Genomic DNA, 14,407 nt, shown 5'->3' with positions numbered 1-14,407 from the left:
TAATTTTGCATTTTATTATTATTCTTAAAATGCTTATAAGTTTATTGTATGTATATTATCAATGCGCTAGAGTTCACTAATTAATAACGACATAATAAACTTAGGTCCTGCAAATATTGAGGTTTGCTTTTCCAAATATGAAGTACTTATTAACCCTTAATTAATAGTAATAGGTCATGCATCCGCAGGGTATTGTTATTAATTTTGGGAGGTGAGGTGAAATTGCAAATTTTGCACACTTAATTTGGTTAACCTCAACAAAATCATCAAAAGCGTTTTGGATTTTGAAGCAAAGGGACAGTTAAGCATGAGATGTTTTTTTGGTGTAGAAGAGAGGAAGAAAGAATTATTTAATGCCCCGAACTATAGAAAGGAGGAGGGTATTTATAGGGAAAATGAGCTGAGGGGAACACACGAAACCCTAAAAAAATAAAAACCCTAAAAAAACTGTCGCGACACGGAAAACTATGCCATGACACGGGTAAAAATAGTGTGACGCGGGGAATTAGCAGCCCTAAAATGATAAAACGCGTTTTAGGTTTTACGCGGAGAAAACCCGAGAAATTCCCGTGTCACTCCATATGCACCGTGACACGGCAAAATATGGAGTGACATGGAAAAATATGGAGTGACGCGGATGCACCGTGAAACCGGAAAATATGGAGTGACGCGGCAAAATTTGAAGTGACGCGGCAAAAATTGGAGTGACGCGGGACATTTTTTGCGTCCAAGTTCATAAGCGTGTGAGAAAAGTAACGCGTAAAAAACACGGGAGAGCACTATGACACATGAAGAATAACGTGTCACGGTACCAGGCACCGCGCCACGTCATCAGGCGCCGTGACACGCTAGTTTTACTTAATACGCGGTAATTCCAGTTTTTAACACGTTTTTTTCAAAATTATCATAACTTTTGATCCGTAACTTGGAATAAGGCATATGATATATAAATGGAAAGATTATCAAATCTACTTTCCAACCCAATAAAAATCAGGTCAAAATCATTTGTAGATTTTAAGATATGACCATTTTAATATTAGGGTGTCGGTTTTGGGCCGAGTTTAGTGTTTTGCTCATATCTTCTTCGTTTTAAATCGAAATTGGGCTTATGATATATGGTTGGAAAGCTTATTTCAAGGCCTATCCAACAAAATAATAATTTGATCAAAATTATTAGGCCACAAATCAGTTTCTCTCGGTTTTGTGTTGTGGACACGAAAAGAGGAAAACAAGTTATGATTTAAGGAAATGAGCCAGGAAATGGATTGTTTGTGAAATGTATTGAATGGAAATATGGATTAAGCCCTCCAAAGATTAAATACTCAACCCGACCAATAATGACGGTGAAAGGTTTTTCATCATAGGGTTTGGTTTTTTGGGAGACATTTTTAGGTGTCTACAATATTGTAAACACATAATATTACTATTGGACATAAACTAAGAGGCTTATAAAATCAAAATTTGACAACTTAGGGATTTCATAAATTAAGGCCTCATGTTAGGGCTTTATTATTATTATTATTGTTATTGTTATTGTTATTGTTATTGTTATTATTGTTATTATTATTATTATTATTATTATTATTATTGTTATAATTATTATTATTATTATTATTATTATTATTATTATTATTATTATTATTGTTATTATTATTATTATTATTATTATTATTATTATTATTATTATTATTATTTTATCTCAAAAACAAAAGTCATACAACCTATAATAAATTAGTGGGAAGCCGAGATACAATCTGGGCCCCCACTCCTCTAGCTATAGTAAAGCCTACCCTAGTGAATATATGAGCTGCAGCATGAGCCCCAATGTCTTGGGTCGTCGAGAACCTCTGAATCCGCTTCAGCAGCGCAACAACCTCCTTCTCTAAATCCCCAAGCGAAGAAAAGGAGAAGGGAATGAAACCATATCCAATCGCCCGACAACGAGCTTCATACTTAACTCGCTTTCGATGAGCCGCATCAGCCACAACCCGTCCGGGAACAAATTCAAATAGCCTTGTCTGTGTCAAAGGAGAAGACCCTATGAATTCGACACATACATCACGACCACGATCCCATGAATAAAGTAACACATTGGCAGGTCTAAGGGCCCCGTCATTCCCTCCAGATAATACTATGTCAAGCTCCTTTCTTGCTGAAATCCCAAATCTGTAGCAAATATCAACAAATGTATCCCGAACAATATTGTGTCGATCTTTAATCCCTACAATGCCAGCACACGACACCTCATGGTCGCCGAATACATCCCTAGTAAAAACCCGAGGGCAAGCAGAGCACGATGTCAAGACAAAGAACAATGGAACACCCATCCGATAACACACCACACATCGGTATGTCTTAGCGTTCATCGTCTGACCCAATCCAGAAATAGGAACTACCCGAAGCCAAGTAGAGGTGTGATCGCCCAGCTGCGACTTCCACAATGCCGACTGCCGAGGAGACAAACAAAGGTTTGTGAAATATATATCTGCCAATTTCTTTATGAGTTTAGGGACAGCAACCTCACAAGGATTACCTAAAATGTTAGACTCAACTGTTCCAGTGAATAGACTCTATGCATCCTCAAAATCTTGACCAAGACCCACAATACCAGTATGACGCAGAAGTTGCGTTTGCAACCCAGCCGACTGCAATCGAGAAGCAAGAAAAGCATAATGACAAACATCACCTGCGGAATAAACACCAAGCCCTCCAAACACAAATGGTAAGGTGGCAAGCCGCCACTACCAATCACCAAACTCGGGCCCCGAAGAAGTAATAATACGCTCCAAGGAAGATCGAAGAGCGTTGTCGAAAACGCGCTGAGCCGCCTCGAAAGCACCTGAAGGACAAGTACGCAAGGCAAAGCAGAGTTTAGAAACTCCAATACATGCCCTAAGTAACAACAGCTCACACTAAGGATCATCCAGCATAGCAACCTTATCCATAAGAGCAATGGTCTTGGTCACCCTCTGCATCACAAGCTCGCCACTAAACTTGGAATCAGAACTAACGGGACCAACAAGCAGCTTAACACCATGCAATGGTCGAGCAATAGAAGGGGGAAAAGCACCCACAAGCCTGCTTCGAGGGTCTTCTATAGGCCAGATAACTTCAGTTATTTCCACATTGAGATGCAACCCAAAACGAGGTATTTCCTCCATAATCAACTGTAGAACCTTCTCTACCACCAAAGTGTCTCCAATAATAGTGTCGTCATCCAAATACCACGCCTGAAGACAAACCTTTATTATTATTATTATTATTATTATTATTATTATTATTATTATTATTATTATTATTATTATTATTATTATTAAAAGTCATACAACTTAAAATAAATTAGTGGGAAGCCGAGATACAATCTGGGCCCCCACTCCTCTAGCTATAGCAAAGCCTACCCTAGTGAATATATGAGCTACAGCACGAGCCCCAATGTCAACATATTATTATGTTATTGTTATTATTATTATTATTATTATTATTATTATTATTATTATAGGATTTTGATCTGGTTAGAAGAGAATTAAGTGCTCACATTTAAGATTATTTTTCATGAATTATAGTAATTAAAGTGTGAGTAAAAAGTTAAATAGTGTGTGTTAATGAGATTATTAATCTACTAAATTTAACTTATAAGTAGTGCATGCATAGAATATAACATGTGGCAAAATCTCCCATTCTTGATTAGATTATTTTTCTTAGAAAAATGATTATATAATAGAATCTTCTACAAGATCACAGTTCAAACTTTATTAGATTTGGAAACCATATTGGATCTAAATTTTAGGGAATTTTAGATTTTAATACCACAAAAACATAAAAATGGGTTTTAACACTACAAACAAACAAACAAACAAAAAAAAAAAACACTTTTATTTTAACACCACAAATTTTTTTAAAAATTGGCTTTTACCACTACTTAACCGATTCATGGATGGAATCCGTTAATGGGATCCACATTGCTTATGTGTCAACATACTATTGGACGAAAATAATAATTTTTTTTAAAAAAAAACCCTAAACTAATCCAGTCACCCCTATCCCCACCGCTGGCTGGGCGGCGCCGGTCAATGTTGTACCCAACAACCTTCGTTCCCAGCCCTAGCAACCGCATACTCTGCCTCCTCCCTTTCCCCTTCCCCAAAACCGACTAAACCACCCCAATGGCCGCTTACGGTTGCTTAAAACAGGCGCGGCCGTTTTGCAGACCACTCATAAATGACAACCAATCCAATTAGGACTCTAAGGGTCAAAAACGACCGGTTTATAGTCGAAACCGGCCACTTAGGCCCTAAACCGGTCATTTCTAACCCTTAGTTATCGTTTATGGTGGTTATTTCTAGGTGATTTGAAAAACCGGTGACAACCACCCGTTTTTGGTGGTCATTGAGGTAGGGTCAAAATTGGCCAGTTAAGGGTCAAGGAAAAGGGGGGTTGATATTGTATTGGATGGGGCTGAGAAAGGGGGTGTTAGAGTGGGGTATGCGGCGGTGCGGGCTGCCGGCGATGGCGGAGTGGGTGGTTGTTTAAGTTTTAGGGTTTTTGTTTTTTTTTTTTTAAATATTTAATTTTTCTTTTTTGTAAAGTAATAATATGGTAACACGTGGCACAATGAACCCCACTTGACGGATTTTAGGACGGAAAACAGGTAAGTGGTGGTAATATCCAATTTTGTGATTTTTTTGTGAAGTTAAAATAAAAGGGTTTTTTTTAATTTTTTTTATTTGTAGTGTTAAAAAACCATTTTTCAGTTTTTTTGTGGTCTTAAAATTTAAAATTTCTTTAATTTTATTAGTAATATGAGAATTTCATATTTTCATAGTCATTATTTTTTACAACTCCAACTAAAGGTGGATATCATGCTGTGTTGGGCCACCGCGGGTCGTGCCTGCTTTATGGAGGGTCGTGTCGTTCCGTGTCACCTTTTGGAACATCCTAGCACAAGGCACGACATGACCCATGTGCCTGGGAGGTCGTGTCGTGCCGGGCATCAGGGCGCCCTGATTTTTCCAATTTTAATTTATTTTTTTAATTAAAAAAAAACGATACATACTTTTTTAGAACAAATTTAAAAATGAGTAAATTTGAATAATTTCATTAATTTATGTTCATGTTTTTGTATTATTATATTACTCCGTATTATTTAGCAAAAAGCAACAATGCATATAATTAATAAACTTACGAGTGCGGTAAGCCAATAACTCAAAATTTGATGAATAACTTATTTTATTTTATGCCGGTACGATAAATCGATAATACAATAATTTATAATGATAATTAAAAATCATACAATAATTGGTGACTAACTTAATTTTATAGCTTATTTTATTATACGAAGTACGGGGTTCAATAATACAAAAATTATACAATAACTTTGCACGGGCCGTGCCGGCGAGCCATGCCACGGGCCGAGTGATCGTGCCTCCCGCAGGGTTCATGCCGTGCCTATTTTTCAAAAATTGTTCACGGCACGGCCCATGAGTGGGCCATCGTGCCGGGTCGTGCCTCTGGCTGGCTTGTGCCGCCCGCATGTCGGCACGGTCCATGCCCACCTCTAACTCAAACTTATATTTAAATATAATCTCAAATTTAACTCATTCAAAAGTTTACATATATCAAGTAGTTAAACATTCACCCAAGAACAAAAAGCTACAAAGTATTATGCTATTAAGTAGATAAAGTAAATTTCCTAAAAAAAAAAAAAAAAAAAAGAAGATAAGTAATAAAAAATTCTTAGGAAAAAGGTTGTATTGTCAGATTGTTAAAACAAAGTAACATACAAGAAATTAATTCAATTACATATAAGAGTTAAGATTACTTAAATTAAACACCGAGTTTTTAGAAACATATACATAAATTTGAATTCAAGTAAAAAAAAAAAAAAAAGGGTGAAAACATTTCATGTTAAAGCTAGGTCTAGTCAAAGTTAAGTGAGGAAAAAGAAATAGATAGCATTTGCTTAGGCTATGAGTAGCTTGAGGTCAGGTAAAGTGAAAAACAAGCTAGGATCAGAGAAAATCGAATTAAGACTAATTGAGGGCTAATTCATGGTAAGTTTCTTCATGAGTGTAAATTGGGTTAAAATTAAGATTATTGGGTCTAATCAATTCCCGGTAGCTTAGGAGTCAAATAGTATACTAACAAATAACGTCGAATTAAGACTAAATGTGGGCTAATTCATGGTTAGTTTTGGAGCAAACTTCTCGGGTAAAATCAACTTGGGTTCTATTTAGTATCGAGTATCTCCAATTATTATTATTATGAAATATTATTTAATTATTATATTTATTATTATTATTAAAAATTGATTATTATTATTATTATTATTATTATTATTAAAAATTAATAATAATAATAATTATTATTATTATTAAAAATAAATAATTAGTATTATCTTTAAATATTAATTTTTATTATAAAAAATCATTTATTATTTTTAAATATTTTTAATATTATCAATAATAAGTATTATTATTACTTTAATTACTATTATTGTTTTGAGAAAATATTATTATCATTATTATTTTTAATATTATTATTAAATATTATATATTATATATTATATTATAATTATTAAATAATATTTATTTATTATAATTATGTTAAATATTTATTATTATAATAATAATTCAATATTAATTATTTTTTAATTATTAATTATTTATAATAATAATAATAATTATTATTAAATATTAATTTTAAATAAAATTAATATTATTAGATATTATTTATTTATTTATTTATTATTATTATTAAATATTTATTTTTAAGAATATAATTATTATTTAATAACAATTATTTATTATTGTTATTATAAAATATTAATTTTTAATATTATTAATATTATTATTATTTAATAAATATTTATTATTATTATTATTATTATTAAATATTAATTATTATTACTATTATTATTATTATTATTATTATTATTATTATTATTATTATTATTATTATTATTATTATTATTATTATTATTATTATTATTATTATTATTATTATTATTATTATCTCAAAAACAAAAGTCATACAACCTACAATAAATTAGTGGGAAGCCGAGATACAATCTGGGCCCCCACTCCTCTAGCTATTGCAAATCCTACCCTAGTGAAGATATGAGCTGCAGCACGAGCGCCAATGTCTTGCGTAGTCGAGAACCTTTGAATCCGCTTCAGTAACGCAACAACCTCTTTCTCTAATTCCCCAATATTAAGTATTATTTTTAACAGAGAAGAGCAGAGCATGGTAGAGCAGATTTTAGCCCCATTCTTTAGAGCTACTCTGCTCTACTCTGTTGAAATTTACTCTGTTGAAATTTACTCTACTCTACTCTACTCTGCTTCAATCTACTCTGCTCTGATTTGCGTTGCTCTGCTCTGCTCTACTTAAAAACAATACTTAATATTCAATTATTATAATAATAATTAATATTTAATAATAATAATAAATAATTAATATTATTAATAATGATAATCTTAAAAATTAATATTTAATAATAACAATAATAAATAATTAATATTTAATAATAATAATAATTAATAAATAAATAAATAAATAATATTTAATAATTATAATATTATTAAAAATTAATATTAAATAATAATAATAATAATAATAAATAATTAATATTTTATAATTTAAATAATAATAATATAAATAATAAATAATTAATATTTAATAATTATAGTATTAATAATAATTAGTATTTAATGATTTTATTATTATTATTATTATTATTAATTAATATTTAACAGTAATAATAATAATGATAATAATAGTAATAATAATAATAATAATAATAATTTGCTCTACTCTCGTGAAATCTGCCTAGAAGCTCGAATAGGACTTTAACGGTAAGTAGAAGCTCGAATAGGACTTTAACGGTAAGTAAATTAAAATTGTTACAATAAACAGGGTAACACTCCTCCCTAATTACCCCCAAATCAACAAATCTTGAACCCCAGTTTACTGGGGATTTGAAGTTGGACAAGCAAAGCAGCATAAAATCCGCTACAAATTTCAAAAATTAAATACAACTCCGTAGTTCTTGCTTCCTTTCTTCCTTCCATCAAATGTCTTCCAATTCTTTCTCTCTCTACTGTAAGTCATACTACAAACTACCATTGAACCATCAGTCTTTTTTTGATTTTTTTTATACCCAATTAAATATTGAATAAAAAACCCAATTTGTAATTTTTTCTACTCTTTCAACTAAGACTATTCCTTAATATTCTAGGGTTTCAAAATTTGGTAAATAATTCTTTAATTTTTGAGCCCCTCATCTTGTTCTTCCCCAAAAACCAAGTTCTTTACTTTCTATTTTAAATTCCAAGCGCACGTTTTTCCTAATTCACGTTCTTAGTTGCAGAATTAGTCTCTGAAATTTGGATTTATTTGGGTTAATTTTTTTTGGGGTTGATTTTTGTTGTTCCTCATTTTTGTTTTGAAGGGATTATTAGGAGAAAATTATCAACTGGGGAGTTTGTTTCTGTATTTGATTCTTGCAGAAAAGTTGCTGATTCTTGTAAATCATCTTTCCATTTCTGGTATGAAATGCTTTTCTTTTTAAGCTAGATTATGCTGATTCTTTGATTACCCATTTGGGATTTTAAGTAGCTTCAATTCTTGTTTTTGTATTTTGTAATTCATGCTTTGTTTGTTGTTGATTTTGTTTGTTTTTGGTGTTTATTTTCACAGTTCGTGTTCTTGAATACTGTGTGTTTGGTTTGAAGATGTGGAAATAGAATTAATCAGTATATGGTGTAACTGTGTAAACGATGGGTTGTGTTTATGGTAAATGTTGTAAGCGACATCACGCTAAAGGGAAGGAGAATGGTTGTTTATATGGTCAATCTGGGGTCCAAGGAATGCCGGTTTTTGCTGAGAGATCATTAGAATCTATCTCTGTGCCTTCACACAATTTCTGTTTGGAGTATTCGGTCCTTACGCAACGAGGGTACTATCCCGATTCACCTGAGAAAGAAAATCAGGATTGTTATTGCATTAGGACACAATTGTGTGGCAATTCGAATATTCATTTCTTTGGAGTGTTTGATGGACATGGTCAATTTGGTGCTCAATGTTCTAATTTTGCGAAGGATAGATTGGTAGAGATCTTGTCTAATGATTCCTCTTTGTTAAAAGATCCTATAAAAGCTTATAATGATGCCTTTCTTAGGACGAATGAGGAATTACACAACAGTGACATAGATGATGCAATGAGTGGTACAACAGCAATTACTGCTCTTGTTATTGGGAATACACTTTATGTTGCCAATGTGGGCGATTCTAGAGCCGTGATTGCTCTTAAGAAGGGAAATCAGATAATTGCGCAAGATCTGTCTCGTGATCAGACTCCATTTAGGCAAGATGAATATGAGAGGGTGAAGTTATGTGGGGCTAGAGTTTTGAGTGTTGATCAAGTGGAGGGTTTGAAGGATCCAACTGTACAAACATGGGGTGATGAGGAGACTGAAGGCAGTGATCCTCCTAGATTGTGGGTTGAGAATGGAATGTATCCTGGCACAGCTTTCACAAGGAGCGTTGGGGATAGCACAGCTGAAAATATAGGTGTTATAGCTGCTCCAGAGGTATCAGTGGTTCAACTTACACCAGATCACTTGTTCTTTGTTATTGCAAGTGATGGCGTCTTTGAGTTCCTACCAAGCCAGGCAGTTGTTGATTTGGTATGTCATTCCAGTTAAAATGGAATATTTGTTATCTTCTTATTAATCTTATGCATATGCATCTTTCTGTTGCTTCCAGCAGATATCATTCTCTTTGGTTGGTCTGAAAATTTTCTGCATTGAGTATGCTTCTTTTGTATTATAACTATTTTGAAATAAAAGCAGCTTTTTTCTCAAAGTGTTACAAATTTCTTTTTTGGTGCTGTAATGCAGTATCACATTGCAACATGTGACAGGACATTAAAACTGTTTTAATTTTGGTCTTTGTAGCTTCTGAGACCAACAGTACAGACTAAGCCATAACGAGTAAGATAGTTTGAGCGTAGATGCTCCAAAGATTGAAACTTTTTTAATGGTTAACATCACATAGCTATTCGGTTCTTTTTAAAAGTTCTCTGTAAATTGCTACTTAAATGTTTTGTTATGAACAATTGAAAAACTTTTCAATGCTACCACAAATGGCAGCATCTGCCTTTGATGTATGTTATTTTAAAGCAATGGCATTTGGATTTCTCAGTAACATCATCATTTACAATGTGCTATGCTGAGAAAAGGAAAACATGCTTGTGCACTATTATATTGTGATCTGATGCCTGTAATTTTCTTAGCTATATGTGATCACAGTAGAGATTTTCATTGAATGATATTGAAATTAATTTATAGCAATTTCCATTTCTTTCTTCATAACTCCCTTTTGCTTGTAACTATTATAAACTTGGGCTAGCCCAAGGGTCCTTTGTTTGTTATGTGCATCTAATACTGTTTTCGATTTTCGTGTTGTGTGATTAGGTTTCCAGTAATCAAGATCCTCGAGATGCATGTTCTGAAATAGTAGGAGAATCATATAAACTCTGGTTAACTCATGAAAGTCGTACTGATGATATTACGATCATCATTGTGCACATCAAAGGTCTTTCTAATGTATGTATTGCCTTAAAACTTTTTTTTAATGACCTTTTCATTTGGATCACTAGCTGTTCAGATGTTTTAAAATCATGATCTTTATCACATACTTAATCAAACTATAATGACATTGGAGTACTAAAACGGCCTCTAATGTCATTCTAATATAATGTATACGTTTGTACATATTTATTCAAAATCTTGCTAGACATTGATCTTTTTGTCACTGAACTTGTTGTACACTATTGTCCAGATTGATTTGGCTTGTTTTTCTATATTTCTCTTTTTGCTTCATGATTCTTTGGAGGAAAAACAGATGGAGTGTATTGGTCTTGCATGAGTAGGCATCATAGGTTTTATTTTGGTGTTTTCAAACTAAAATTAAATCTCAAGATCCTAGAAAATTCAAGAGGTTTTGTCACATTTCACCATTATCTAGTTTACGAAGGTGATGAAGCTAGAAAAATTAGTTACACTTTCTATTTATCCCCAAATGTAGCAACTCTTTTACTAAAAGCTAACTAAAACTATGAATTCCATATCAAAATATAATGCACCTCTGATAGTGCTGTCCCCAATTACTTGCAACACTTCTATGAAATGAAATGACTCATTTTTGTATATATTAATTCATTTCCTCCCTCAAATAGTAAATAGCTCAATACCGTCGAAGTATAATATGTCCTCTCTCTCTCTCTCTCTTTTTTTTTTTTTTTTTTTTTTTTTTAAGGTTGTACCTTATTAACTTACATTTGACTTTGACTTCAAATACGAATTAACATTAATTATGTATAAGTATACTTCATTAAAAGTTGATATTCTGAAATACATATTGATACGAAATTAGTAAGATTACCCATGACTATATTTGTTCAGTTATATAAATAAATAAAATAATCAAATGATAGTGCAAAAAGGCAATGGTACAACTAAAATATAGAGGAATTCAATAAATTACCAATCACCACAAAACACAATACGAACCAAATTACCTAAAACCATGCAATGGTAAAGTAGGGGCAACTAATTTGGAACAGGATACTGTTTTTGTTTGTTTTTTTTTTGTTTTTTTTTTTTTTTTTTTTTTTTTTTCCCTGAAAGGGACAGGATCTAGGTTAGAAGAACTAGTTTATTTATTTTTCATCACTTTTTACTTTTGCACTCCAGTTTTGACTTTGGGCTCTTTTGTGTTTAGTTCAAATCTAATTTGAACTCTTTAAACTCTAATTCAAGTCCATTCTGAACAGTTATTTAATTGCAGCTTGATTAGCACTCTACTTTGTCTGATTAAATTCGAATTGTGGTAATTTTGTGAAACTTGAGATCTTTGGGAAAAGAAAAAAATATTGAGTTTTGGGTAGTGGGCAATTTATTTTTGTGATTGTGTAAGGGTGATGGAATTGGAGGGAAGAAGTTGGAAAGGGTGGTAGGTTCTGTCTTAGAGTTGGATAAAGTCCAGTTAGTCTAAAGTAGCTGCCAATATGTGCATACAGTTTGCCAGATTTGAGTTAACTGCAGCCACATAGCTTCAAATAGAATCTTGAAAACAGAACTAAAGCTTAGTGCCATTAACTGTCATTCAAATGATGCAGCATTTGAGTTTTTGTTAATTTTGGTAATTATGTCTTCTTATTATGTATCAGTACGAAACTAAGAATACTGATGGGATGAACTAAGCATTTTCATCTGGGGTTATGGCTCTGTTAATAGAAACAAAACAGTCGTGTAACTCTACAGATGATGCTGCTGGTGAAAAGGGACTCGACACACTTATGTTATTTAGCACTGCTTATGCATATTTGCATGACCGTGCTGTATTTACAATTTGTAGCTGTCGATCCACTGCAGCTTAGCTGCTGCAGAAGAGGGGTTATACTGCCAATTGCTCCAAAATCTCTCTGTTTGCTCTGTGTTGATGGTTTTCTGATTCCTAAGCAAGTATAGGCATGTATCCGTAGCAACGTTTATCAGTTGATAAGTAAGAGGATGCCATTGATTGGAATTGATCCTATGTATGTCATTTGCACTTAGTTTTCATGAAGAGAACTGCATGGGAGGGATGCTTTCTCATCAATTAGGGAAGAGAGGGGGGGGGGGCTTACACCTGCTTACTGTAAATAGGTTGCATTTAAAGTTTTAAACTCTTTCTTAAAAAATGTGAGTTTCTTTACATTTTTGTTGTATTTATTACAGTCGAATGCAGGGCTCACTGGTCAAGTGAGTAAGGGAGATGCAAAACCACCTTCAGCGAGGATGAAAAATGCTGCTTCTGACTTATCTGATACTACCAGATCTGACTTGAACCCTTCAGAAAGAAATAGTCCCTCAGATCAGCAGCCTTGTCGACCTATAATTTCTGTTGATCGAAGTGCTGTTACTCTGTCTCCATCGTATTCTCAGCCAGCATGATGATTGAGGTCTGTCTACATCTTTTAAGCAAGACTCTTATTTATTGCAATTGGAAGATGCAAATGATTTTCTGTGTCTATTCGTGACAGTTGCTTGGCTTGGATTAATTTTAAGAAGCACTGCATCATTTTTGCTGATCTCCTCGTGAAATGGTAGGGCCCTTGATTCATGCTGTTTGCTTTATCAAATATCCATGCCTTTGATTATGCTAGTTAATATAAGCAGCGTGTAGTGCTCTTCATTGTTGTTAGTGGTGTAACATGCTTTATGACAAAAACACTATCATTTTATGTTGGTTTTCTAATAGGAAGTAATATTTTCTTTTTCACAAGCATCCTGATTGTAGTGAGGACATGGTCCAACTCATCCAATCCAGATAATTAAAACTCAGAAGCACTTATCAGCTAATTTCAATTAACACAAATGATATAGTTATTCTATTCAAAAAAAAAAAAAAGAAAATTGATATAGTTATTCTTTTTCGTCTTTTATTAATTTTATTTTATATTTTATAAAGTTTTAGACTATTAGTCAGTCATGTTTTGTAACAGTTTAGCACAATAAGAATCTCATATGTAATTCTATTTGTCAGACTAATGGAAGTTGTTGAATGCATGCTACGGACCAGAAGAAGCGGGAATTTCTGTCCAAAAATAGTCTGTTGGCCTGCTGATGTTTGCTTCTTAGCTTTTTTGGGAGCGAATTACCCCCTTTTTTGAAGTATGATCTTAGAAGTAAATAAGATGAGAGTTTGCGGGTGATTTGCCTTCATGTGTTTTTCTCTGTCATCTGCAACATACGCTTCTCAGTTTCATGTCTTCTCAGATCAACATTTGCCAACGATAGCTACAGATGAACAACACTTCAGCATAGTGAGACTCTGGGATCTAACTGCTGACTGTATCAATGTATTTGAAAGAATATCACATTTGACAACCATGACTTTAGTTCAAATTTTGAATGATTCTATTAGTGAATCATTGATTACTGAATACCATATTGTTAATTCATGGTTATGATTAATGATTCTTATTGTATATCTCCCTGTACAATTATCAATTTGAGTAGTTTGCTGGTATATTCTTTAGTTATTCAGTTATTGTCAATACAATTAGAATCTACTATCAATAACTTATATATATACTAAAAGACACACCAGCAGTGACACGTGTCATTTCCTGGTGTGTCTTTAGTTATATTTTTTTTTAAAAAAAAATTATTGATTAAGGAAATCAATTTGTTTATAAAAATAACATTATTTTATATACATATTCCATATTAATAGGTAGTAATTATAATATTTAAAATAAAAAGATTTCACAAATGTTTCTAAAATATAAACCAAAAATCATACTCGAAATAATTTGTGACCTATCCTATAGCAAGAAAATATAAAGCTTTAGTTTTTT

General features: G+C 32.6%; 1 protein-coding gene across 4 annotated transcripts; it reads left to right on the top strand.

The window, feature by feature from the left end:
• Positions 1-7,968: 7,968 nt before the first annotated feature.
• Positions 7,969-14,062, top strand: LOC145630678 (putative protein phosphatase 2C 35). 4 transcript variants are annotated; one of them, XM_081682882.1, is made up of 7 exons: positions 7,969-8,100; positions 8,450-8,546; positions 8,698-9,686; positions 10,476-10,607; positions 12,783-13,006; positions 13,088-13,150; positions 13,630-14,062. In XM_081682882.1, exons 3-5 carry the CDS (start codon positions 8,778-8,780, stop codon positions 12,996-12,998), a joined length of 1,257 nt encoding a protein of 418 aa, XP_081539008.1. In that variant the 5' UTR covers positions 7,969-8,100; positions 8,450-8,546; positions 8,698-8,777; the 3' UTR covers positions 12,999-13,006; positions 13,088-13,150; positions 13,630-14,062. The 4 variants fall into 4 exon arrangements, with proteins under 4 accessions (XP_081539008.1, XP_081539004.1, XP_081539007.1 ...); XM_081682878.1 differs by having other exon boundaries at positions 13,591-14,062; XM_081682881.1 differs by lacking the exon at positions 8,450-8,546 and having other exon boundaries at positions 8,045-8,100; positions 13,591-14,062.
• The last annotated feature ends 345 nt before the right edge of the window (positions 14,063-14,407 follow it).

This window comes from Chenopodium album, chromosome 5 (assembly GCF_948465745.1).
Source record: "Chenopodium album chromosome 5, dcCheAlbu1.1, whole genome shotgun sequence".
In the NCBI taxonomy this organism is placed as follows: Eukaryota; Viridiplantae; Streptophyta; class Magnoliopsida; order Caryophyllales; family Amaranthaceae; genus Chenopodium; species Chenopodium album.
The sequence above is the reverse complement of the archived record's forward strand: the minus strand, read 5'-3'. Positions and strand labels throughout refer to the sequence as shown.